The sequence below is a fragment of the Acomys minous genome, assembly GCF_964271855.1.
Source record: "Acomys minous genome assembly, chromosome: 20".
In the NCBI taxonomy this organism is placed as follows: domain Eukaryota; kingdom Metazoa; phylum Chordata; class Mammalia; order Rodentia; family Muridae; genus Acomys; species Acomys minous.
The window spans coordinates 22943147-22970292 of NC_140502.1; the positions used below are offsets into that span (position 1 = coordinate 22943147).

The 27146-nt window shown below is 51.5% G+C and overlaps 3 protein-coding genes across 5 annotated transcripts; 1 reads left to right on the forward strand and 2 right to left on the reverse strand.

Annotated features, from left to right (window-relative positions):
* Window positions 1-109: 109 nt before the first annotated feature.
* Window positions 110-8048, reverse strand: MIA (MIA SH3 domain containing). Of its 3 annotated transcripts, XM_084771631.1 has the most exons (6): window positions 6837-8048; window positions 2619-2818; window positions 2149-2220; window positions 1927-2060; window positions 1390-1500; window positions 110-208 (listed from the first exon to the last, which is right to left on the reverse strand). In XM_084771631.1, exons 3-6 carry the CDS (start codon window positions 2195-2197, stop codon window positions 185-187), a joined length of 318 nt encoding a protein of 105 aa, XP_084627757.1. In that variant the 5' UTR covers window positions 2198-2220; window positions 2619-2818; window positions 6837-8048; the 3' UTR covers window positions 110-184. The 3 variants fall into 3 exon arrangements, with proteins under 3 accessions (XP_084627757.1, XP_084627758.1, XP_084627756.1); XM_084771632.1 differs by lacking the exons at window positions 2619-2818; window positions 6837-8048 and adding an exon at window positions 2478-2591; XM_084771630.1 differs by lacking the exons at window positions 2619-2818; window positions 6837-8048 and having other exon boundaries at window positions 2149-2415.
* Window positions 8049-8191: 143 nt separating this feature from the next.
* Window positions 8192-16410, reverse strand: SNRPA (small nuclear ribonucleoprotein polypeptide A). Its single transcript, XM_084771627.1, has 7 exons — window positions 16260-16410; window positions 15665-15758; window positions 13939-14111; window positions 12949-13125; window positions 10983-11156; window positions 10463-10551; window positions 8192-8572 (listed from the first exon to the last, which is right to left on the reverse strand). Exons 2-7 carry the CDS (start codon window positions 15735-15737, stop codon window positions 8413-8415), a joined length of 846 nt encoding a protein of 281 aa, XP_084627753.1. The 5' UTR covers window positions 15738-15758; window positions 16260-16410; the 3' UTR covers window positions 8192-8412.
* Window positions 16411-16540: 130 nt separating this feature from the next.
* On the forward strand, window positions 16541-25077 carry ACTMAP (actin maturation protease). The gene is made up of 7 exons (XM_084771633.1): window positions 16541-16653; window positions 17358-17906; window positions 21156-21224; window positions 21657-21781; window positions 22652-22814; window positions 22873-22943; window positions 24396-25077. Exons 2-7 carry the CDS (start codon window positions 17590-17592, stop codon window positions 24731-24733), a joined length of 1083 nt encoding a protein of 360 aa, XP_084627759.1. The 5' UTR covers window positions 16541-16653; window positions 17358-17589; the 3' UTR covers window positions 24734-25077.
* The last annotated feature ends 2069 nt before the right edge of the window (window positions 25078-27146 follow it).

The window sequence follows — 27146 nt, forward strand, 5'->3', positions numbered from 1 at the left end:
CCACTGACGTTACCACGTTCAGGGCGTTAACTGGCTAGATTCAGGGACCTGAGAAACATTTTCTATGTAAATTTCCATCCAATCCCCAAAAAAAACAGACACAAAACAGTTTGTAGTTGGCTGCTGTATTTACGTTTTGCATAGAGCCTGAAGGGTAAACCGGAGGGACAGCCGTAGGCTGAGTTCACTGGCAGTAGAAATCCCATTTCTGGAAAAAAAAAAAAAAAGAAAGAAAGAAAGAAAGAAAAGAAAAGAAAAGGTAAAAATAGGAAACCGGTGATCACATTGCAATTCATCTAGTGGTTCTAGCAAAAGCTGTAGCGGCAAGGACCAGGTTTGACTACCCAAAAATAAACAAATTAGATTCAAGCCCTGTAACCTCTGCCGTTTTCCAATTAGAAATCACTTGGGAGCCCGGCATGGTGGTGCGCGCCTTCAATCCCAGTATCCTGGGAGGCAGAGGCAGGCAGATCTCTGTGAGTTCAAGGCCAGCCTGGTCTACAAAACAAGTCCAGGACAGCCAGGGCTCTGGTACACAGAGTAGCCCTGTCTCAAAAAGAAACAAAAAATAAAAATCACTTGACATTGAGAAGCAGGTCCTGGTGGCACATGCCTGTAAACTCAGAAGAAGCCCTCAGGAGGCTCAAGCTGCAGGCTAATGATTTTGAAGCCAGCCTGGGTACATACTGTCTCAAGAACACACACACACACACACACACATACACACACACACACACATACACACACACAGACACACACATACACATACACACACATACACACACACACACCACACACATACACACACACACATATACACACACATACACACACACATACACACATACACACACACATACACACACACACACACACATACACACACACACACACATACACACACATACACACACACATACACACACACACATATACACACACATACACACACACATACACACATACACACACATACACACACACACATACACACACACACATACACACATACACACACATACACACACACATACACACACACACATACACACACACATACACACACACACACATATATATATTACTAATAACAACAAAAACAATTACTCATCATGTACAGGTAAGACAATGAGCCAGGTGTGGTGGTGCACTCCTTTAATCCCAGCACTGGGGAAACAGAGGCAGGTGGATTGCTGTGAGTTCGAAGCCAGCTTGGTCTACCGAGTGAGTGCAGGACAGCCAAGGCTACACAGAGAAACCCTGTCTCAAAAAAACCAAAAGAAGAAGAAGAAGAAAGAGGAGGAGGAGGAGGAGGAAGGAGAAGAAAAGAGAAAAAAGAAAGAAGGAGCCATCACCCTCCCGCTCCAACCTCCATTCCCAGACACTCACGTCTGTCTTCAGATCAACTTTGCCAGGTTTCAGAGTCAGGTCCTCCCGAACAATGCTACTGGGGAAATAGCCCAGGCGGGCAGCCGCGTCTCCATAGTATTCTCCCTGGACCTGAGGAAGTTAAAAAGTCCACCTGGAAAAATGGCGCTCATGCCTGCGGAATGCCAGGGCACAGTCTTCTCTCCGCCTTGAACCTCAGCTTAAATGCCATTTGCTTGTGGGTAGAATGCAGCCACCATAACTAATCCTCAACAAAGTCATGTTTGCTGAGGCGTTGATGGCTTGCTGGTTGCCTGCCTACGCCTCCTAGAATTATCGTTCACTGTGGTGTCTGAGGTCAGGAAAAGAGCTTGGCACCAAGCTGCTCTGAAATTGTTAAGGTGAAAACGCAGTAGTAATAAAATGTCTTCCAAAAACAATAAAAATAAATAAATAAAATGTCTTCCTCCCCAGCCCCTCCCCAACCTTGTTTTTCCCCCTTCCCCTCTGAGGGAAAACAAAATCTTTCCATCCCTCCATCACTCTCTGAAGACTCACACTGCCTCCCCAGAAGAGCCGCCCACGGCCCTTCAGCTTGGAGAAGACATACACCACTTGGCCCCTGTATATGGTCAAGAAGCGGCAATCAGGGGCCACGTAATCCTGAAGGGCCACGGCCATGGAGATAGGATCTGCGGAAGGAGAGGGGAAAGGCAGCAACTTCAAAACGGACCAGCAGTGTAAGCCCTCGGCCCCCTGCCCTTGTCCCCCAACGCTTACGGCTGCACTCCTCATCCGCACACAGCTTCCGGTCAGCCAGCTTGGGCATGGCACGATCAGCCCCGCTAAGCCCTGGGAAAACAGACAAGACCAGGATGCCAAGGAGCACTGGGGACCACGCCATCATGGACCGAGAATGGCCGAGTGAAGGACGGGGTCTCCAGGCTCCTCCTGCCCTCCCTCTGTGCTGAGACTCAAGGAAACCTGTGTTCTCGATCCTGTCTCCACCCTGGACCAGGTTTCACCCCCACTCGCTCCCCAAGGTTGTTACCCAGGCAAGAACCATTTCACAGACAGGGTAAGGGCTCTGGGCCAAAGAAAATGCCTACTTGAGCCCAAAGCAATCCAGGTCACTCCAAGTAGCAGCTACCCCCTGGCCCCAGATAATCAGAGACCCAGAGAGGCAGGCTGGGACTATCTGATTCCACCATCGAGCCATTTTAGGTAGAGAAGGCGGTATAGAAAACCACCTTGGAATTTCCTGTGCTGAGGGCGCTGAGAACAAGGCAGTTCTTTGATTAGCAGCCACAGGCACAGTTCCCAGGTACTGAACAAACACTGAATGTCCAGCTTCAGGCGCGGCGCGGCGCTGTCCCACTGTGCAGCCTCACAGGCTATTTCCTCACTGGTAGGCTGAACTATTCTAGCCTCAGAGCTCCAACTGCCTCATCTGTAAAGAAAGTGATGAAAGCAAACAACGACCAGCAAGTGTTGTTATTGGTGGGTTTTGGTTTTTTGTTTTTGTTTTCTGTCGTTGTTGTTTAATGTGTATAATTGTGTTGTTGCATGTATGTCTATCTACTTGAAGGCCAGAAAAGGTCATTGCAGTATCTATTGCGGGGAAACAGAGCTACACAGCTGGGAGATGGAGACGCTGTGTGGGTGTTAGGAATCAAACCCGGGTCTTCTGGAAGAGCAGCCAGTGTTCTGCTCTTACCTGCTGAGCCATCATTCCAGCCCACTCTTTTTCCTTTTTCCAAAAAGATTTATTTATTTATTATGTATAGAGTGTTCTGACTGCATGTACACCTGCACGCCAGAAGAGGGCGTCAGATCCCATTGCAGATGGGTGTGAGCCACCATGTGGTTGCTGGGAATTGAACTCAGGACCTCTGGAGGAGCAGTCAGTGCTCTTAACCACTGAGCCATCTCTCTAGCCCTTCTTTTTCCTTTTTTGAGACAGGGTTTCACTATGTAGTCCTGGCTGGCCTAAAACTCCCTACATAGATCAGGCTGGCCCCAAACTCACGAGAGATCCACCTACCTCTGCCTTTCCAGTGCTGGATAAGGCATGTGCCAGCACACAGGGTAAGGATTACCTTAGGAGGGGCTCTAACAAGCCCAGTTAACAAAGAAATTGATGCATATAAAGCTAAGGATCACATGTCTAAGGTAACTAAGACAGGAAAGGGGGACAAGATGTGTCCCCAGGTTTTCCGAGGATCACTGTTACCTGACCTGACACAGTTCTCAAAAGGAACACCCCATAAGCAGATATGCAGGGAGCAGAGGACCAAAGAGCATGTGACCTCACAAGGATGCAATCAACAGACTCAGGCTGAAACCATAGCTCAACTGCTGTGGCGGTTTACATGAAAATGATCACTATTGGCTAGTATATTTGAGTGTTTGGTTCCTAGTTGGTGGAACACTTTAGGAAGGATTGGGAGGTGTGGCCTTGTTGGAAGAGGTGTGTCACCGAGGATGAGGTCTAAGGTTTCTTTCTTTTTTTGGTTTTTTGAGACAGAGTTTCTCTGTGTAGCCTTGGCTGTCCTGGACTCGCTTTGTAGACCAGGCTGGCCTCGAACTTACAATGATCCGCCTGCCTCTGCCTCCCGAGTGCTGGGATTAAAGGCGTGCGTGCGCTGCCACCACACCCGGCAAACTCTGAGGTTTCAAAAGCCAAGCCCAGACACAACCCACCCGCACCCCACCCCAGCATCTTGCAGATTCGATTTAAACTCGCAGATACTGCTCCAGTGCCACGCCTGCCTACTGCCACGCTCTCTGCTCTAATGGCCCCAAGTAGATGCTTTCCTTTTAAATTGCTTTAGTCATGATGTCTCTTCAGGCAATAGAATATCTAAGACAGTGGCCAAATGCCTGTTAGTGTTGACTTCAATCCCCAATCCAGTAGTAACATAATTTAGAACTAAAATATATGAGAAGGGGCCCGGATGGAGCTTAGCCTGGGATGCAAAGCCCTAGATTCAATGCCCAGCACCACAAAAATAAAAACAGCAAGGCCAGTGTGAAATAAGAGCGCAGGAAGTGAAGATTTACTTGAAAAGTTTTGGTCACAATTTGGTAGTTGAAGCCGGTAGCAGAAAACATGAGATGACATGTTGTCTCTGTGTTTAAAACTTAAAACTTGCAAAAGTGAGCAGGATTTGGTGGCGCACACCTTTAATCCCAGCACTCGGGGAGGCAGAGCCAGGAGGATGTCTGAGGGTTACAGGACAGCGAAGACTACACAGAGAAACCCTGTGGGGTGGGGTGGGGGGGCATGTTAAAGGGTTTATTTGTGCAATAGATACTGCACTGTAAATACTGTACTAGTGCCACATCTTAGCAACTTTGTCTGTTTGTCAGGACGGGGTCTCTCTGATAGCCCTGGCTGTCATGGACTCACTTTGTAGACCAGGGTGACCTTGAACTCAGAGCTCCCTGCCTCCAACTGGTTGTGGTGTACCACCTGTAATCCCAGCTCTGGCGATGCAGAAGAGGGCAGAAGTTCTGAGCCACCCTCCATCACGCAATGACTGCAGGATCGCATGGTGTCTCAAAAAATTCAGGGGCTGCAGAGATGGCTGAGTGGTTAAGAACACTTACTGCTCTTGTAGAGGACCCAGAGAAAGTTCCTAGCACCAACATGGTGGCTCAAACCATCCAAAACTCCAGTTCTAGGGAATCTGGCACATTTCTAACCTCTATGAACGCCAGGCTTGCATGTGGTACCTATCCATCCATGAAGGCAAAACACTCATACAGATAAATCTAAAAGTAAGCCGGGCGTTGGTGGCGCACGCGTTTAATCCCAGCACTCGGGAGGCAGAGGCAGGCGGATCGCTGTGAGTTCGAGGCCAGCCTGGTCTACAAAGCGAGTCCAGGACAGCCAAGGCTACACAGAGAGACCCTGTCTCGAAAAACCAAAAAATAAAAATAAATAAAAATAAAAGAAAAATCTAAAAGTAAAAAGCAAAACAAGCCGGGCATGGTGGCACATGCCTTTATTCCCAGTACTCAGGAGGCAGAGGCAGGCAGATCGCTGTTTGAGGCCAGCCTAGTCTAAGCAAGTCCAGGACAGCCAAAGCTAAGACAGAGAACCCGTCTCAAAAAACCAAAAACAAACCAAAAAAACCTTCCAATATAAGGAAGTGTATGTTCAGTTTTAAAAATGATTTGCGGGTACAAAGTATGTAGCTCAGTGGCAGAACATGTGCATAAGCACATGTAAAGCTGGGAATTAAGACCCAGACAAAATAAACAGGCAGGTATTTAGAAAGCATTTACCATACTGGCATACTGTAGAAACGACTCCACTTCCCGAAGGCCAACTTACTCAAACACTGTAGCATTAGTTACTCCAAATGAGTGGACCTGAGCCCAGTCAGTGCTTCCAATGCACTCAGTGTCAAAATCCTTACCGGATATGCGTGAGGATATACAGCAAAAAACAACCAATTACCACTAGGTTTTTTGTGGGTCAGAAATGCTGGCACTTCATGTGAGGGTTGGACTTGGAGAGAGCCCGCCTCCTGGCCCAGACGACTGTGGAAGGATCCAATCTCTTCTAAGGATTGGACTGTGGATGGACATCTGCAGTGACTGTTGGGAAGGGGGGCTGACACAGACCTCTTCCAGGCTTTTTATTCTTTTTTGTTGGTTTGGCTTGGTTTGTTTGTTTGTTTTAAAGATTTATTTATTACGTATACAGATTTTGTTATAGATGGTTGTGAGCCAACATGTGGTTGCTGGGAATTAAACTCATGACCTTTGGAAGAGCAGACAGTGCTTTTAACCTCTGAGCCATCTCTCCAGCCGTTGGTTTGGTTTTTTGAGACAGGGTTTCTCTGTATAGCCTTGACTGTCCTGGACTCACTTCGTAAAACAGGCTGGCCTTGAACTCACAGAGATCCCCCTGCCTCTGCTTCCCCAGTGCTGGGATTAAAAGCGTGCGCCACCACACCTGGCCTGGCCTTTTATTCTTTATGTGTATGTGTTTTGTCTGAATGCATGCTGTATATGAGGGTGTGCCCCTGATGCCCTTGGAGTAACACAGTTGTGAACTGACCTGTGAAGACACCAGTGTTCCCAAGCACTGAGACATTGGTGCCCTGGCTGTCCTGGACTCACTTTGTAGACCAGGCTGTCCTCAAACTCAGAGATCCGCCTGCCTCTGCCTCCCGAGTGCTGGGACTATAGGCATGCACCACCAGGCCCAGCAAGTAATTTCGTAACTCTAAATGACATGCCATTTTGAAGACTGCAACGAAGTCTCACTCAGTTCCAGGTCAGCATGCCAGTGATGTGAACGGCATTTGCCAGGGACAGCCACAGTGTGTAACCTCCTATTATTCATGTAAGCAGACCACGGCTGTCTCACTGCTGTGCCCGAGTCACCCCTACCGTACTTCTCAGTGGACCCAAGGCATGTATGCCGAAGAACCAATCGCGCTGACATTTACCTCTAGTCTCAACATCTGGGAGTCTGGGGCAGGAAGACTCGGATTCTGAAGTCAATCTGGAACGCATAGACCAACCGCACCAGAAAAAACATGTAAGTGTATTTATTTATGTGCATGTAGGGGTAGGTCTGTGTGCATGTGAGTGCGGGTGCCTGTGGAGAAGAGGGTCAGATCCCCCTTGGGCTGGTGCTATTGATGTTTATGAACTGAAGTGGAAGCTGGGAACAAACCTGGAGCCCCTGAAGGAGCAGCAAGTGGCTGTAACTGCTGAGTCACCTTCCCCCCACCACCCTGGAGGAGGGGGTGGAGGCGGTAAGAGGGAAAAGGATCTACGGAAATAACAGATTCTGTCAAATTGTGAAAAAAAAAAAAAAGGTTGCTAGCTTTACTGTCACACCTCAAAAGTGCCAAAGTTACAGCCATTAGATGTGATGAGGGCTTAGCTGAGACGAGACGGAAGAGGAGGGATGGGATGGGAGATACTCATCAGCGTCTCCAGGCAACGGAGGCCACGGGCTACAGTGGGAAGTGGGACCACGTAGATGGCCTAGGTCCCACCCCAGCTCCATCTCAAAAAAAAGGGAAAAGACAGAAAAAAACTATGTTAGGATTCTGAACTCTGGACTCAGTCAGACTTGCTCTGCTTGGGGGTGGGGTTTCCGAAGCAGGACACCAGTTCAAACACACAATTTTGATTTTCACTTCCAAGTTTTCCTCAGCATCTACTAGGTATTCACCAAGCATACCCTGAATCTGCTGGGTGCTGGCTATATGCCGGTGTCTATTTGTGGGACACTGGGAACAAACATTATCATAGTATTAACAGAGGATCCCTTTTCACACAGGGGGAAAAACAAAGCTCACAGTGGGGACATTACCTGACATTGGGTGGCAGCTAGGGATGTCCCAAACTGCATACTAGATGGGCTGACCACAGAACCCATGTGACACGGCCATTAGGCCAATGTGGAGAGAAGCTTCCTCTTGCCTGTGTGCAGGAACATCGGAGCCCCTTAATGATGTAAGTGACAGCTTTGTCCTCCTTGTCCAAATGCCACAGGGTCAAAGTCCTCCCTGAGCCATTCGTCTTCCATGCAGCAGCAGGTGGACGACGCGCTCTTGAAGCACAGTCCCCTCTTGCAGGACCCACCTGCCCAACTGGACTTGGTAGTCTTGGTTCCCGCCCTCAATGATATAACATGAGAAAACTGACAAAGCTGTCAATGGACCTTAAGTGTGGTTAATATTGTTATACTTCTGTGTTTTCCAAGACTGTGAACTCAGAGGCCATAAGATCCAAACTCTTGATGGGGAGGGAACCAAGGAAGGCAAAAAAACAAGACAGACAACAGTGGTGAAAAAACAAACCTCAAAAAAGCCACTTTAATCACAACCTAACAGCGCCAGGTGCAATGTCTGGGGACAGACTCTGGGTACAATGCTGTGTGGCAACCACACACTCACTCGCGGCTCTGAGGAGGCCCCCAAGGGGGACTTACCTTCAGGGACTGAGCCAAGGGCAGGGAGGGAGGGGCAGACCCCGAGCGGGAACGGGGGCACCCTGTGGGGAAAGGCACTACTTCTTGGCAAAAGAGATCTTCATGGCGTTGTTTTGTGTGATCTTAAAGCCTTGCAGGGCATCTCGTGCTGCCCCAGCCTGAACTTCGTTGTCAAACTCCACAAAGGCGATGTCGTGCCGCCCAGGGACCAGGCGCACCTCCTTGAAGCCAGGGAACCTGAGGGGAGGGAACAGCAGACCTCAAGAGACACACCTCAGCACTGCCATAAAATTCTGGCACCAAAGTGGCAGAGGCCAGAGAGGCTAAGCTGCCCATAATGCACAGCACAGACCCCATATCAAAAGATTACCTGGACAAAATACATGCAGAACCCCATCCATTTTAAAGTCTTAACAGTCTAGCACCCCTTCCTTCTCCCCAAGTCCACCCCCGCTCTCAGAAACCCCTCGCGGCTCTCAGGCTCTTGTTTTCGCTTTGTTGAGACAGGGTCACTCTAAATAGCTCAGGCTGGCCTTCTGATCCTCAGCCTGAGATGCCACGCGCCTGCTCAACTCCCCGCCTCCCTGCCTCCTGTTCAGTTGCCATCCTTTCCCGTGAGCACTCTCACTAATATGCACTGTTTGGTGGAGACCGCACACCAGCTGCACTGGTTCCAGCTTTATTTGGTTTCTCAAAATTTCCTTCAGCATAATTCTGAAGAATGACTCGAACTGAGCGTGATGGCGCACACCTTTATAATCGCAGCACTCGGGAGGCAGAGGCAGGTGGATCGCTGTGAGTTCGAGGCCAGCCTGGTCTACAAAGCGAGTCCAGGACAGCCAAGGCTACACAGAGAGACCCTGTCTCAAAAAAAGAAAAAAAAGAAAAAAAAAAAGGAAAGAAAAAAAAAGCGTGTGTGTGTGTGTGTGTGTGTGTGTGTGTGTGTGTGTGTGTGTATGTATGTATGTATGTATATATAACATTTTTGCATATGGCTGTACATTCACATGCAACAGCAGGGGAGGTCAGCGAACAACTTGTAGAAGTCAACTACACAAAGAAACCCTGTCTCGAAAAACGGGGGAAAGAAAAAGAAAAAAAAAAACAGTAAAACAAACAAAAGAGCGACTCGAGCCAGGTACGGCGGGTCACACCTGGGAGGTGGAGGCAGAAGGACCCACAGCTCCTGGCTAGCCTGAGGTACACATCTAGACCAGGCCTGTGCTCTCCTAAGAATCGGTCTCTGATAAGGCAGAGGGGGGCCTGGGATGTGCCCAGCAGCTGCTTTCAGGACCCAAGTTTGGTTCCTAGCACCAATGTCAGGCAGCTCAAAACTGACTAAAACTCCAACTCGGGAATACTGACACTTCTAGCACAGACACATGCACAATTAAAAATAAAATTAAGGTGCTTGCTTCGGCAGCACATATACTAAAATTGGAACGATACAGAGAAGATGAGCATGGCCCCTGAGCAAGGATGATACTCAAATTCGTGAAGTGTTCTATATTTTTCAATTGAGATGTAATATGAATAAAGTAATAAAATATATTAAATAAAAACAAAAATAAAATAAAATTAAGAAGGAAAAAAAATGGTGGGCAGGGAATCTTCAAATAAAACCTTCCAGCCGGGTATGGTAAGGTACGCCTTTAATCTGGGGGTGGGGGCCTCCCATGCTCCATGGCTGACTATCTCTGAAAGCTGTCAGGTGGATATTGGGCACCACCCCCTCCGCCCCTCCAGGCCCCTGAACTCGCCATCCTGCTTCAGCCTTCCCATGGTGAGATGACATGCACACCCCAGCCCACCCCAGGCCTGATAGACAGTTTTGTAAGAGGTGTGCTTGGAAACACGACAACTAGGGAAACCCAGCCCTATTCCACTCGCCAGCCCCTCCACCGAGGTGCACGGCCCATCGCACTGGCAAGCGCCAGAGTTCTAGTGGCCCCGCAGCCCTTGCAGGCCCCAGCGCTCCTCGGAGGCTCAGCATTTTGCTGCTCTTTACTTTCCCCTTGTTCTGCACCTCTCAACAGGTTCACGCTCGTGTAACGCAGCCCAGGATGTAAACTACTGGCACAGCAGTGCCCACAGCATGGGAGCCCTCCCTGCCCACCGGCCACTTACTGGTTGAAAAGCATGGAGAGCATGAGCTCGTTGGTCTCCTCAGGCAGGTTGGTGAGGAACAGGATGTGATTGGGCGGATTCTCGGAGAGCTGTGAGGGGAGATGGCGCCGGTAAGCAGAGGGACCTTCAGAGAAGGCCTAGCACTGCGCTTTGCTCACCACCTCATTTAGTCTTTCTCACATGTCCCCTAATGCACACACTGCCACCCATCACCCCACAGCCAGTGCCCCCAGAGGGCAAGAAGCAGTGACCTCTCAGCTTCTGTCACTTCTGTGGCTGGGGCTAGGACAGGACATGGTACCTGGCCAGTGCCCTAGTGCAAACACTACACCTCCATGCAGCCTTAGCTCGGCCTCATCCTGCTCCCCCAGAACAGCCAACTTCTCTCTGTCCCAGGATGGCCTGGCACACACAGCGCTCAAGCCCAGTGCCACCCCCAGTGCCCTAAGAGCCCCACGTAACGCTCCACTTCTGTTGGCAGATTATGCTTGAGACCTCAGGGTGGGGTGGGGCCACTTACAGGCTGGGCAGGCGGCATCTGGCCAGGCATGAGCTGCTGTGGGGGCATGGCCCCAGGGGGGATCTGGCCAGGAGCGAGGCCCGGTGGTGGGATCATGCCAGGCGGTGGCATGTAAGGAGGCTGGCCTGGCATGTGGTGCATGATCCGGGGCGCCTGAGTCATCGGTGGCATTCCCTGTGGACAAAGAGTAGGAGTGATGGGCCACAGGTCACAGAAGCCAAGGCCACAGTGCCACAACACAGAGGAGCAGAGCTATCTGAGATAGAAAGACTGAAAAGATGAAAACAATACCCAATAAGCCCTAAAGGCAGAAAACTGACAACTTAGGTTCAAGGAGAAATGCTAAACCAGAAACAGCTTAATGAAAAAGTGTGTGTGTGTTGTATGTATTAAATTATATGTATAGGCCGGGCGTGGTGGCGCATGCCTTTAATACCAGCACTCGGGAGGCAGAGGCAGGCGGATCGCTGTGAGTTCGAGGCCAGCCTGGTCTACAAAGTGAGTCCAGGATGGCCAAGGCTACATAGAGAAACCCTGTCTCGAAAAACAAAACAAAACAAAACAAAACAAAAAAAAAAATTATATGTATATAAACCGAGCATGGTGGCATATGCCTTTAATCCCAGCATTCAGGAGGCAGAGGCAGGCGGATCGCTGTGAGTTTGAGGCCAGCCTGGTCTACAAAGTGAATCCAAGACAGTCAAAGATACACAGAGAAACCTTGCCACAAGATGGCCCAGCAGGCTCTCAACCTGAACTCAGTCTCCAGGATCCACACAGTAGAAGGGAACTGGCCACGGGAAGGTGTCTCTGGCCTCCACTCACGTCCCATGGCGTGAACACTCAGAAACACACAGTGAGGAAAATGTCATTTAAAAACAAAAAATAAATCAAAGGTGAGGTGCAGAGGTTGAGAAAGGAGGAAATGATCAACAGGACAAACGAGACGCAGACGCCACCACCAGCTGCCAACCGCGTGCGACACAGCCAGAGAACCTGAGACCAGACGACAGAGACGGAGGGAGGGGCACAAGCCCACCATCTTTGCTTTCTGGTGTCCTGCACAGTGACATTCCACTCTATCGGGTCAGCTGTCCCACTCAGGCTCTATCACCTTTCATTGCTAGCGCAGGGATCAGTACCGGGCAGCTTTTAGACTGTCATGCCTCACTGCTACCTTTCTAGCCACAGGCCTATGGCAAGTCATCTTGAAGGCCGCAGCTCTAGAGGCCGTCGTCAGTGCTGAGCAACTCTCCTCCTAGCCCTGGGCTTGCTTGGCTAGCATGAACAGCAGCAGCGGCGGCAGCAGCGCGGCCATGGCCTGAGGTGACTGTGCAGGCATCCATCTCTAACAGCACCTCAGGAAACCTCCTACCCAGCAATGGTGGTTTCACCTTTGGACTGACTTCTATGTGCGACTTTCCAGTGTGACATCTTTGCTTATTAACACAGGGAAACAAGTGATTCCTCTTTACTCCTCCTGTCTGCAGGACTGAGGATTGAAGGTAGGCTCCCACTGGCCAAGTAGAATTTTTTTTGGAGGAGGAGGGGGGGATTTGAGACAGGGTCTCTCTGTGTAGCCTTGGCTGTCCTGACTCACTTTGTAGACCAGGCTGGCCTCGAACTCACAGCGATTACAGGCATGCACCACCATGGCTGGCCTAAGTAGGTATTTTTTACTTTAAATTTGCCAATTATTTCAAACATCAGGCTGATAAATTTTGACTTTCTACAAAGACACGAAAGCACGCACACAACACACTGAAGTAAAGACAGACAAAACAAAACCTAGACCAAGGAAGGAAGCTAGAAGGCAGACCTACAAACCCACCACACGCATACGGGGACAGGCATTCAAAAGATCCTTCATCCACATGGCTCTCCTGCCCTCCCTCTATCCCCACAGAAAGCTGCACGGCTGAGGAAGGCCTGGCAGTGAGGGGCACTGCTCTGCGCGCTGGCTTACCGGCACAGGCTGGACGGCCCCCACCACAGGGGCGGCCGCCCCGCCCTGCACAGCCTTCTTGGCAGCTGGCGTCTCCTGGCTCTTGGGCTTCCTCTTCTCTCGCTTGCGGTCCCTCTCCACAAAGGTGCCCTTCATCTTGGCTATGATGTCTGAGTCCGTCTTGGCGTACTGGATGCGCTGCCAATCAAAGCAAAAGGCCAAGGGTGCGACAATCAGAGGGGAACTGCTAGAGTTCCAAATGACCCTCCACCGCCCAGCTAGTAACTTTAATTTTTAAGACCTGTGCTCAGAAGATGGCCTGGTGTGTTGCCCAGGGAACTCTTCAGATACAATGGCCAAGCTGAAACACAAAGGGATGGGAAGCAAACCCCACGGACCAGCCAGGAATCTAAGGGAAGAGAAAGCTCGGCCTGCGGGGCTAGCTGAAGAGACAAGGCACAGTGACACTAGGTTCTACTTCTGCCAGCCACACCGAGGAGGACTGGAGGAGAAAGGTCACAAGGACAAAAGGCGACCCTTTGTGCTTTTCTAGGAAGCTGAGTGTTATGTGATGAGCCCTCTCAAAAGATCCCGTGGTGTGGAGCCACGCTGGGGGAGGATGGAGGAGCACGTGGAGCCAAGGGAAGGTGATGGTTAGGACAAGGGTCAGCACAGAGCTGGCTGATACAGGGCAGCAACGACAGAACCTTCTGCAGGGATGGAAGACAGGCAGTGCTTCAAGAATCCTTTGGTCACTTTGGTTTGGGCCTGTTTTCAGTTTTAGGCAGGCTCCCACTCTGTAGTCTAGGCTGGGTTGGAACTCTTGGCAATCCTCCTGCCTCAGCCTCCCACCATGCTCAGCTTCTCGATCACTTTGTGTCCCCACAGCTCCAATATAGAGACACTACAGGCCACAGCAGGTCCACACCCACCCAGTCCCCCACAGCACACAAACACATAAACGTGCACGTGTACACACAAACACACAAGCTCCTCACCCAGGAGGCTCACCATGGGCTTGTCATAGAAGGGGAAGCCCTGCATGGAGCGCAGGGCGTTGGTGGCGCTGCTGACCTCCTTGAAGATGACGAAGGCCTGGCCCCTCATCTTCAGGCTCCGAGACACCAGGATATCCAGGATCTGGCCAAACTGGGAGAAGATGGCGTACAGGGACTTCTTGAGCTCTGCATTCGGGGGAGACAGGGCATACTGTGACGCAAGGCACACCGCGACGCAAGGCCTGGGCACTGTGTCCCGGCACGTGCACGAGCCTTAGACTATAGACAGCCCAAGTAAGGAGCCACCAGGCAACTGACAGGATACCCAGAATACTAGCTCAAGAACCCAAATAAAGCAACGGGCAAAAGCCACTCAAACGACACGTCGACCCGTCCCTACAAGATACGGACAGCCACACACTTGTGCATGTACTATTCAAAGGACAAACACTCCTTTTCACCAACAGGTCTCCAGCTAAGCTAGCCTTCCAGGCCTTTCTTACGCCTGACATGCCATGTACATTCATTTTGAGGGAGGGTCTGATTCTACAGCGCGAAAACTCTGAGCAACCCTCCTTTTTCACCCTCTGAATCACAAGCACGCTCTCCTAGTCTCTGATGCACCTCAGCACTCACACTCTGCTCATGCGATGTCATTTTCCTGACATTTCCACGACTGTCCTCTTCTGGACACTTAAGTCTCAGCATCCACCCATCGCCTCCAGGAGGCCCTCTCCTCACCCTGCCTGTCTTCTCCTGTCAAAGCCAGAAGAGGGTGTCATGCGCCCTGCAACTGGAGTGGCAGGCAGCTGTGATCCTCCCTTAGGTGCTGGGAGGCAACCCAGATGCTCTGGATGACCAGGCAGTGCTCTTTTGCTGCTGAGGCTTAAACCCCAGAGCCTTCCTCACACTAGGCAAGACTAACAGCAGCTACATTCTTCAATCCTTTTGGAGACAGGGTCTTGCTATGTCGCCTAGGCTGGTCTGGAGCTCAAGACCTTCCTGCCTCCAGCCTGAGTGCTGGGATCACAGGCCCACACCACCACACCCTAAGAGAGACGAGTTGTCTTTGGTTTCTTTCTTACTTGTCCTGACCACGTTGCCCAAACCGGCTTCAATCTTCCACTCTTCCTGAGTAACAGATCTACAGCCGTCTGTCAATCAGGCCCGCCTAAGAATTTGCTTAAGCAGAATTCCACACTTGTGTCCCATTTTTCCTGCTATTTGACCTCAGGCAAGTTATTCCACCCAACTTCAAATTTCTTTTCTTTTCTTTTTTTTTTTTTTGGTTTTTCGAGACGGGGTCTCTCTGTGTAGCCTTGGCTGTACTGGACTCGCTCTGTAGACCAGGCTGGCCTCGAACTCACAGCGATCCGCCTGCCTCTGCCTTCCCGAGTGGCTGGGACCTCCCGTGCGCCACAGCCACCACCACCCAGAGAGGCCAGTGGTCAGTCTCAAAATAACCGACTGATAGAAAGATCCTGAAAGGCTTCCTCCTAGAAAGAAGGGATCCGTTGGCTAAAACGCACAGACCATCAACAACGCAGAGATTAAAGGGCAGGGTGTAAAACGGTTAAGTAAGGGTGTGCCGCAAACCAAGGCAGCAGCACAAAGGCCGACATTAACTTTGGACAGAGTGAATGGGGGAAGGCTGAGAAAGAAAAGTGGGTGCTACAGGTAAAAAAGGGGGTCAGCGCAACGTGAGATCTCGTAGAGCCCAGGCTACCCCGAGAACTCACCATCTTTCTTGATCTTCTCGTTGAGATTGTTGATATAAATAGTGTGGTTGGGACGAGTCTCGGGAACTGCCATGGTGTGAGACGTTCAGGTACACTTTAAGAGGGGGTTAAAAAAAAAAAAAGGCGACTTCAGCGCAACGTTTCCCCCAAATTCTTTGTTCCAAAGGGCTGATGGGGGTCTGTGCAGGGATCCGTCTCCCAAAAGGAAGTAGGCTAAGACCGGAACGGGGGAAGGATGGCACAGCTTGGCAACAAAGCCAGCGTCGGACTCCGCTTTTCCAGCCCCGCGTGCTAAGGGACGTCTAGAGAGGTTAACTACAAATCCCAGAATGCTCTACGAGTCCCGGCAGGCGGAGCATACCAAGCGGCGATTGCCATTAGTCCACGCGCGCGAAAGGCGTCCCGGGAGGGGAAAAAAAAAAAAAAAAGGACCCGGATGTGGGAGCCAGTTAAGAAAAGTAGGGACCGATTTGGGACACCCTGGTCTTTCAGAGAGCGGCCTCCCGACGTGACGCTCCCGAAGGCCCGACGCCAGGTGCTCTCCACCCGCCTCCCCGGGGCCGAGGGCCGTCCACACACCGCGGGAATCCACCACCTGAGTCGCCGCTCCCGCCGACGGCGCCCGGGCCACGCTCCTCTGCTCACACACGCTCGCCTTCCCTCCTCGCAGGCTCCGGCTTCCCCTCCCGCGAGCTAATCACGCGCAAACGCAGATCCTTGCGAACGAAAGGAACGCTGGGCTTCCCGCCTTTAGCGGGAGACCCCGCCCCCTTTGCCCAGAGCGAACGGACCAATCAGAGAAGGTCTTTCCGAAGCCACGCCTCTCTCTCCTTTCCGTGGGCGGGGCCCGGGCCACGTGATCACCCAGTAGCGGTGTCCTGGCCGCCAGACCTCCTCCCCCCCCCGCCCCCCCCCCCGCTACCACGTGGGCGGAAGGAGGACAGATGGCGGCCGGCAAGGTGACGCCGCTTGCTCCGGGAGAGGAGCGTGTAAGTTCCTGGCTTCTGTTCTCTAGTCTAGCGGTGTATATAGCACGGCAGTCGGCCCTTGAACGCGGAGTTGCTGCGACTCTCCTACCTCCCGGCTGATTCCGCTACGCTGCCCACCCGCCACTAGGCTGTTTTCCCAGCCACGGTCCCCATTTTTAACCTCTAGTTATTTTTTTTAAGCCTTTATTTTATTTTATATTTAAATATTTATTTATTTACTTTATGTATCTGAGTGCTCTATCTGCATGCACACCCGCAGGCCGGAAGAGGGCATCAGATCACATGATAAATGGGCGTGAGCCACCGTGTGGTTGCTGGGAGTTGAACTCAGGACCTCTGGAACAGATAGCGCTCATAACCACTGAGCCGTCTCTCCAGCCCGTGACCTCTAGTTCTTAAGGTCAACCACAAGGTTCCAAATTCTGGCCTGGGATGTGGAGGTGGGTAAGTCTCTTCCTCACAACACATCTGAACTTCAGAAGTGACCAAAACGAGCTTAGTTCCAGCAGATGATATGACACCTACAAAATTTCCCCCGACACAGCCCTAGCACAAACTACCCTTTGGAATCCTTCATTATTTGATTTAGCCCAGTTTCTCTTTCCGCTGTTTCAAATACTAAACCAGGTTCCCCCAGACCAACTGGGCAGGCAGCATAGTCTACAATTCAATTCTAATTTTACTTTTTTTTTTTTTAAACACAGGTCTCAATGTGCAGGCCTGACTATCACATCCTGTTATTTTAATACAACGCCTCTAATCCCAGCACTCGGGGAGGCAGAGACAGGCCGGTCTCTGTGAGTTCGAGGACCGCCAAGACTACACAGAGAAACCCTGTCTGGGAAAAGAAAGGAAGAAAGCAACTGAAAATCTCTATCCTTGAGATTTGGGGAGATCTTTCTCTTTCTGGATTCAGGTCTTCCCGAAGACCCCAAAATGACTTCTCCGTGCTCTTTCCCCCTAAAACCCACAGTCCCCCCAATAATTCACGAGACCCAAGACCCCAACGCTTCGCCTCCTTTACCCCCAAGTCCCCTGGACTTAGCTTTGCCACCCCCTGCCTGTGGTCCCCAGGCTTCTGTCCCGACCCCACCCCCTCCCCCTCCCCCTCCCCCCTCGGCTGTGGAGGCTGGTCTCCCTCACGTCTACGGCCTGGAGAGCAGCCGGCTCCTGAAGGAGGCCTTGGAGAAGGCTGGCCCAGTTCCCAAAGGCAAAGAAGATGTGAAGAGGCTCCTGAAGCTGCAGCGAGACCGGTAGGTGGGGTCTCCCACCCCCAGGTCGCGGAGTCCAACCACCTGTCTTAGGCCACCCCGTTCTTGGGGGTCCCCCGTTTCCTTGATCTCAAACAGCCAGGTGCCTCATGTCTCCTACTTAGCTCTTTGGTGGTTGGCTTCTGGCAATAGAAGAACTCTGAGGCAGAGGCCAGTGGTTCTGTCCCCCAGACAGTGCCGCCCAGAGTAGCCAGGGCTATGGTCACGGGGCCCAGAGGATGTGTGTTAACTCAGTGGCGGCCTCTGGAAGAGACACAACTCCAAATGCTAATGAACAAGTTGTGTAGGCCGATGGCTTGAGAGCAGACAGCATTAGCGCAGGTCTGCAGGAAGGACACTGTGCCCTGGTGTCAAAGAACTAGGAAGCAAGAGCTGGGCCAGCTAGGCCAGCAGCCGCCCACGCAGTGTGAGGGCTGGGCGAAGGGAGTTGCTGTCCTGAGCTCTCTGGTGAGCCAGGGGAAGGCTTCGCTCTGAGAGGAAAGCTGCTTTGAGGAGTGGAGATCTTTTTATTTTTTGGTTTTTCAAGACAGGGTCTCTCTGTGTAGCCTGGGCTGTCCTGGAGTCGCATTGTAGACCAGGCTGGCCTTGAACTCACAGAGATCCTCCTGCCTCTGCCTCCCGAGTGCTGGGATTAAAGGCCACCACACCCGGCGAGGAGTGGAGATCTTGAGTCCAGCGTCCCAGGGAGAAAGTGATGAATCCAGGGACACAGCAGTGAGGGAAGAGGATAGAGAAGAGACCACGGGCCCTTGTCCAGATTGATAAGGAAACTCCTAGTGGCTGGCATAGTGGTGCAGCTAGTAACCCCAGAGCCCAGGAAGCTGAGCCGGAGTCGCGTTCCAGGCCAGCCTGAACTTCATATTGAGACTCTGACTTGGAAGGAAGGAAACCGGATTCTTAAACCTCTCCAAACACATTTATAAGCTACGCCAGGTACCCGCGGCCACTATTATGCAAACTGAATGCAGATACCCATCACACCACATAGGTAGTGCCCGCCAGACCCTAAAGGGTTCACTTTGCTTGTTTGGTTTTTTTGTGTGTTTGTTTTGTTTTGAGACAGGATTTTTCTGTGTTAGCCTTGGCTATCTTGGACTCTCTTTGTAGACCAGGCTGGCCTTGAACTCACAGAGATCCACCTGCCTCTGCCTCCTGAGTGCTGGGATTAAAGGCGTGCGCCACCACTCCCAGCATGTTTTTGGTTTTTTGAGATAGGGTTTCTCTGTGTGGCCTTGACTGTCCTGGAACTCCATAAACCAGCTGGCTTGGAACTCAAAGAGATCTGCCTGCCTCTGTCTCCTGAGCAGGAAGATTAAAGGCATGCACCACCGCCACCCGGCTTGGTTGGATTTTTTGGCTTTGGGTTTTGAGCATTTGTTTGTTTTGTTTTGTTTTTGAGATAGGATCTCATGTAGCTCTGGCTAACCTCAAACTTACTATGTAGCTGAGAGCACTGTGTTCCTCCACTTTAGGAGATTATAGATAGGCACTCCCATCCCCGCTGATTGGTGTGGTGGTATGAGACAGGGTCTGTCTATGTAGCCCTGGCTAGCCTGGAACTCACTTTGGAGACTAGGCTGGCCTTGAACTCACAGACATTCACATGTCTTTACCTCCAAAGTACTGGAAATAAAGGCGTGTGTGCCACCACACTGGCCTGTTGTTTTATTTTTGACCCAGTGTCACACTAGCCCAGGCTGGCCTGAACTCATGGCGGTTCTGCCTTTGCTTCCGAAGTGCTGATATTGCAGACGTGAGTCACCATGGCTGGCTGAGTCTTTAAATATCTGTTGCTCTCAGCATCTTGATGTTGTCCTGTTGAGAAAGACCAGACTCTTCGAGGCATAGGAAGAAGGCTCAGCGGTTGAGAACATCTGCTGGTTCAGGTCCCAGCACCCAACGGTGTGGCTTACAGCCATCCTGCCAGCTCCAGAGGATCTAGCACTTCTCCTCCTCCGAGGACCTCAGGGGAAAAAGCTGCAGCTCCCACTCAGCCACAGCGCAAAGGAAGGAGAGGTCGCCATTTGAACTCAAATAGGGGGTGACTGAAATGGCAGAATGAGCTAAGTTATTATTCATAAGTGCAGGGCCACCATGGAGGTGTGAGGGGAGGGACACAGAGAGGAGAGGGAGCCAGGAACCAAAATGGATAATAGAGTGAGGGCCTCGGCAAGAGGGGGAGCGCCTTGCCCCTGCCTCTGCCTCCGCCCCCGCCCCTGCCTCCAGCCCGGCCCCGCCCCCGCATCCGGCCCCACCCCACCCCCATCCTCATCCCCCCCCACCCCCACTCCCCGGGCTAGGTAGTTAAGGGTAGAGGGCAGGGTATGCCAGCCATGCTCTGCAGCGGGTTGGGACCTAGGGATGCCTGAAACTAACCAGGGGACTCCATTCAGCTACCCTGCTATAGCCAGGAGCTGTCTCACCCCGAGAACCTCAAGCATTATGTGTTCTTCCGTGTGAGCATCCCCATCACCACCCCTGGCCTTGCTCTCTCACTGGCCTTGGAATAGGAAAAACAAGCATATGGCTTCAGGGAACCAGATCACTGGAACCACGTGGCTACCTCAGGCCTGCTGAGATTCAGCTAGGTGTCTCTTGGACCTCAAGCATATTGCCACTCTGTTTTTTTTCAAGGCTGTTAGAGCTATTTATGTAGTGTGTGTGTGTGTGGGGGTTGTGTCTCCTTCTACCATGTGAGTCCCAGGAATCGAACCCAGGCTGTCAGGCTTAGCAGCAGGCACCTTCTTCCACTGAGCTATGCTATACCCTCTATGTCTGATGGGGAGAATAATCAGGCCTTGGTCAGAGTAGCACACCTTTAATCCCAACACTGGGGAAACTGAGGCAGAAAAGTTGCCATTGGATGGAGGCTAGCCTAGGCTACATTTGGAGCTAATGTCTACAAAAAGCAAAAACAAAACCTTAGCATTTGGGTATAAACCATGCCACCTTCTAGAAATGTCTTCGGGTAAAGCTTCATGCCTCCTGGTTACATAGGCTCTGCGTCTGCTCTTTGTCTTTCAAGACCTGAAAGAAGCAACAGAAAAAATAATGCCTTCCCCCCACCAGATGAGGAAACTGAGGCTTGGCGGGGGTAAGGGTGCTGCCTCAGCAAGGGAGAAGACAGGAGCTGCTGCCCACCCAGGAGGAGCCCTGAGGCCTTAGCACAGCTGGGTCGCCAGGGCGTCTCAGAACTGTCCCCTGTGACTTATCTTTGTTGCTCTGCTTCAGGTTTCGAAGTGACTTGCAGTGGATCCTCTTCTGTGCTGACCTGCCATCACTCATCCAAGAAGGCCCTCAGTGAGAGCCTGTTCCCGCCATGGGGGGTGGGGGTGGGGGGCTGGCCCTGCCGGTGTTTTAAGGCCAAGCTGGCACTGTGGGACAAGTGCTTCCCCCAGGCATCCTGGGGAGGGAGAGAGGTTCTACAGTGTGTGTGTGAGGGGGGGACGGGTGTGTGTGTGTGTGTGTGTAACACAGGAGGACCAATCAGAAGAGCAAATGCATGAACACCATTCCAGTGAGTGCACGATGAGGGTTGTCTGGCTCTTTCCCTCCACTTTGGTTTCTGTTCCCCAACTGCCCAAGTTTGTCCCCACCTTCCAGCCTGTTTTCCTGACCTGGCGTGAGCAGGAAGGCAAGTCCCCTCACAGCAACACCTCTCCCCTCCCCTGTGGTCAGGCGAGCTCGGTAAAGACAGGGCATGTGCTACAGAGCAGGCGCTCTCTCTCCCAGGTGTGGACTGGTGGCCTTGTGGATGGCAGCAGCTCTCCTGTCCACCCCCGGCAGTGTCTCTCTGGAAAGACTGGTGCAGGTGGCCACGGAGAGAGGCTACACAGCGCAGGGAGAGATGTTCTCTGGTGAGTTGGCTGGGAAAGACTGAGTTCCACTGGCTCTTCCCTAGAAGGGGTAAAAGGGGCCAGCTGAGGCGCATGAGGGGGCGTCATCCTTCTCCTGGCCTAGGGCTGTCAGGAGAAGTCAAGCCAGGCAGCCTAAGTTGTAAGCCCAACTCTTACCATCTGTGGCTAAGTGTTTAATCAACAGATCGTCTATCTTAATGCCTCTTTTGTTTGTTTTTGTTTTGTTTTGTTTTTTAAGACAGGGTTTCTCTGTGTAGCCTTGGCTGTCCTGGACTCACTTTGGAGACCAGGCTGGCCTCGAACTCACAGAGATCTGCCTGCCTCTGCCTCCCAATGCTGGGTTTAAAGGCGTGCGCCACCACTCCCAGCACTATGCCTCACGTTTTTGGTTGTTTGGTTTGGGGTTTTTGTTTTTGTTTTTATTTGGGGGGTTGTTTGTTTGTTTTTCTTTTGTAGTATTGGGATTTGTACTCAACAGCCATAATGCTTGCTAAGCAGAGGCTCTATCACTGAGCTGCACCCAGCCCCTCACTGGGGGATTCTAGGCAGGGGCTCTCCCACTGTGCTCTATTTCCAGCTATGTTTTTATTTTATTTTATTTATTTTATTTTATTTCTTTTGAGACATGGGCTCACTAAATTGCATAGCCTGGTCTTGAATTCACTGGGTAGCCCAGGCAGGCTTTGAACATCTGATAGTCCTAATTCAACCTCTGAAATAGCTGGGATTACAGGTCCATGCCGTCAGGCCCAGCTTGTGCCTCATTTCTAATTTAGATAAATGATAAGCCCTTTTGAAAGGATTCTCATCCATACATTTATTGACTTATTTATTTTTCACTTTCCCTCCTTCTTTCTCTTCCTTCTCCAGTGGCTGACATGGCCAAACTGGCCCAGGAGACTTTGGGCTGCCAGGCTGAGGTGCTCTTTGGTGGCCTGGGTGGTCCCAACAGAGATCGGGTCCTGCAACACCTCATCACCGGACATCCCCTGCTCGTCCCGCATCCCAGGGCCTGGGAGGGAGTAGGGCAAGGGTGGTGAAGGGTGGGACCCAGGGCCACGCCACAGCTTGGACCTTAACACCAGCTCCAGCTACGATGAAGATTTCAACCACGAGCCGTGTCAGAGGCAAGGCCATAAGGCGCACTGGGCAGTGAGCGCAGGTGGGTCCCCAACCTTTGCCCCTGCAAGCTGCTCCCTAGAGCGCTCCATCCATTGTTAACTGTTCATATTGTATCGTCACCGCTGGTGCTGGCCAGGCACAGAGTGTGAACTACAGCTTGGTCACCACTTTCCCATACGGTGCTGAGTAAAACACCCAGCAGGCATCAGGTCCCTCGAGTCTCTGCCAGTTAAGATTCCCTCACACAGGCTCAGAGCACAGGGAGTGAGGGGCTCCAGGCACAGCCCAGCCCCTGCCTCTTCGGACTCCGTAGTTCTGCCTACGTTTCTTTCTCTGGGCTTCTTGCCCACCTGGAAAATGAGGAGGTGGGGGAGGGGCGTCAGCTTCTCTCACAGAAGCAATAGCTTACAGAAACAGGTTAACGGGGTCCAAGGGAGACCTCATGAAAGGGAAGGCATGACAGCCCGTGGCTCTGCCTGTAGCTTGTCTTTGCTACTTTGTGGGTGCTTTTCTTCCCCATCTTTTATCACCCAGTTTCAGCCCTATCACTAGATAGAACAGAAAGAAGGAAAGAGAGAGCAGCCTGAGTCTGAGATCTTTCTTCTAGTTTCTTCTTTGAGCACGGCTGACAAACCGCAGCCAACCCTCTGACTGACCAACCACTACCCACTCCACTCTCTGGGTGCCCTAGCATTTATATACCCTCTGGAAAATTCCCAGCATTCCTATCTGCAGCTGGCAAAACCACGCTTCCGCTAGAGCAGGAGGCCGATCACAGCTGCTGTGGCCGGTCCAGAGCAGCCCCACATCCCTACACCTGGGATTAAGACAAAAACGTATTCTTAGATATCTTTGTTTTTTAAAGAAATTCCAGAATTCTCACATTAGCCAAAGATAGCAGGAGCCTGAGGTACAGCTCACTAGTTCTTGGCTGACCAGGAAGTAGAGAGCTCCACCTGGAAATGGAGATGGGACTATAACCCTGCACTTGCACTTGAGCCCCACCTCAGTGATGCTCGTCCTCTAGCAAGGTCCCCCCACCTACAGCCCAGAGCCCCCAGCGTTTACACATCAGTGGGCGTTGCACGTGCAGGCAGGAATGGAGGTGACGCTGCCTCCTCTTAGAGCTGCCTGGTCAGCAGGTGACTCCCCTAGACCACATCTCTGTCAGCAGCACACTCACTTGCCTGGAAGAAGGGTGCATTTGTGTGCATCAGGCCAGACGGAGGCCCTGTGTGCTCAGTCTCTGCATGGGCGTCTGGCCTTGAGTGCTGCCCTCTGTGGGTCTCTCTGGGGCAGCCGGGGATGCTGGGGTTTTCTTAGCTCCAGTGCTGTCTCTACCTTCAGTGTGCTGCAAGAGGCAGGACTTAAGGTACCAGAGGGCCGGCGGCCCTGCTCAATACCCACAGAGCCCGAGCCCAGCTAACGTTTTGATAGCAGGGCAGCCCCTGGCTGTAGCCTATGCAGCTCACATCCTCTTCCTGTCCCCCAGGGGTCCTGATAGGTGTGCAGAGTGTGCCAAGCCCTGGCTACATTGAAGACTCTGAGTTGCCAGGCCTCTTCCACCCAGTGCCTGGGGCACCCCGCCAGCCACCATCCTTCCCAGAGGACAGCTCCCCAGGTGCCATCTATCTTCTCTGCAAGCAGGGCAAGAGTTGGCATTACCAGCTGTGGGACTACAACCAAGTCCGGGACAGCAACCTGCAGCTGACAGACTTCTCACCTGCAAGGGCCGCTGACGGGCGGGTGTATGTGGTGCCTGCTGGTGGGGTGCAGGCTGGCCTCTGTGGCCAGGCGCTGTTGCTCAGACCACAGGAGCAGAGCCATTGAACTTGTCCTCATCACCATTGGAGTGCCTCAACTTCATCCCGTGTGACACTTGACCTCCTGCCTGGAAAGTGTTCACAGGATCACCCTGTCTCTGGAGCCAAAAGCTTGAGCACTGTCCAGAGTCTAAACAGGTTCTTCCAGGATCAAGCATTCATTTGCTTAAGGGAGACTTGTTTTTATGGAGGATTTGCTTTGTTTGGTTTTGGTTTTGGTCTTTTGAGACAGGGTTTCAACTGTGTAGCCTTGGCTGCCCTGGACTCTTGGCAGACCAGGCTGGCCTCGAACTCACATCAATCCGCCTGCCTTTGCCTCCCAGGTGCTGGGATTAAAGGCGTGTGCCACCACACCCGGCAAATTTTTGTTTTTTGTCTTTTTTTTTTTTTTTTCCAGAGCTGAGGACCGAACCCAGGGCCTTGCGCTTGCTAGGCAAGCGCTCTACCACTGAGCTAAATCCCCAACCCCAAATTTTTGTTTTTTAAAGCACAATCTCTGCCTTGGGGTGGTGGCACTTGCTTCTAAATGCAGCACTCTGAAGGAAGACCAGCAGTTCTTAACCTGTGGGTCATGACCCCTTTTAGGGGTATCAAATGACCCTTTCACAGGGATCGCCTAAGACCATCAGAAAACACATTTACCTTATGACTCGTAACATTAGCAAGGTGATAGTTATGGTAGCAATGAAAATCATTTTATAGTGGGGGGTCACAGCATCAGGAAGGTAAAGAACCACTGAGGTGGGCTGGAGAGATGGCTCAGCAGTTAAGAGCACTGACTGCTCTTCCAGAGGACCTGGGTTCAAGTCTCAGCACCCACATGGCAGCTCACAACCTTCTGTAACTCCAAGATCTGACATAGACACACATGCAAGCTAAATGCCAATGCACAAAAAAATAAATTATATATGTGTGTGTGTGTGTATAACCACTGAGGTAGCGGTAGGCAGGTCTCTGAGTTTGGGATCAGCGTGATTGACATAGCTAGTTCTAGGCCAGCCAGGGTCACACAGTGAGACTGTCTCAAAAAGCAAACACAGGGTCTCACTATGCACCCTGGATGGCCTAGAAGTCCCTATGTAGTACATGAGGTTGACCTCAACCTCACAGAGATTGACCTATCTTTGCTTCCGGCATGTTCCTCCCTACCCAGCCTAGAGGAAAATTCGTTTGGGGTTTTGTTTATTTGTTTTGAGACAGGGTTTCTGTGTTGCTCTGGCTGTCCTGTTTCTCGCTCCGTGGGCCAGTTTGGCCTCAAACTCAAAGAGACTCACCTGCCTCTGCCTCTGAGTGCTGGGATTAAAGGCGTGCGCCACTGCCACCTGGTTTAGAGGAAGATTCTTGATAACTCAGACCCTAGTTGTGGCCCTCCCACCTGAATGTGACATCCATTGGTCTCTCTTTTGGAGCCCCCGTTAAGGCTGCCAGCTCTGTGGGCATCTTCAGGAGCCTGGCCCTGCTGTGTGCTCACAGGGCAGCAGTTAATCCAGCTCTCTTCCTGGCACACTCGCCACTGTTGCTCACCTGCCTGGCAGCTGCCTACACCAGCCCTGAGATGAGGGCGGTGCTCATGCTGCCTGAGCTGGCAGGACAGCTCAACGGGTAGAGGTGCTTGTGGAGCTTCATGAACCAGGGACCCGTGTGGTGGGACAAGACTGGTGCCTACAAGCTGCCCCCTCACCTCCACTTGCTTGCTGTGCACACAAACTCAAATGTAAGGGGACTGCAAAGATGGCTCAGAGATTAAGAGCACTGGCTGCTCTTCCAGAGGTCCTGAGTTCAATTCCCAGCAACCACATGGTGGCTCACAGCCATCAATAGTGAGATCTGGCGCCCTCTCTGGCCTGCAAACATACACGTGTGTAGAATACTGTACAAATAATCTTTTTTTTTTTTAATTCACTTTTTTCCCCCTTGACACTGCTCCTAACTTATCTATCTTGGTTCCAATATTATTTCCTCTTCAAAGAGTCCCCAGGACTCTAACATATAATGAGGAGAGGAATATGTTTGGTTTCTTTTAGACAGGTTTTGTTATGTTTGCTATGCAGTCCAGGTTATAGCCTTGAATATGCGACATCCTGCCAGAGGCCTGTGATGGTAAGCTCAGGGCCGTCTTGACTATATAAGACTTTTCTTCCCCAAGATTCTATTTATTTTATGTATATGAGTGCTCTATCTGCATGTATATCTGCACACCAGAAGAGGGCATTAGAAGGTATAGATGGTTGTGAGCCACCATGTGGTTGCTGGGAATTGAACTCAGGACCTCTGGAAGAGCAGACAGTGCCCTTAACCACTGAGCCGTCTCTCCAGCCTATATAAGACTCTTACACAAATCACACAGGCAGCTATGGCACCTACTCTGCCCATTCTAACACATCAACTCTTCAGCACTATGAGGAAATAGGCACCTGTAC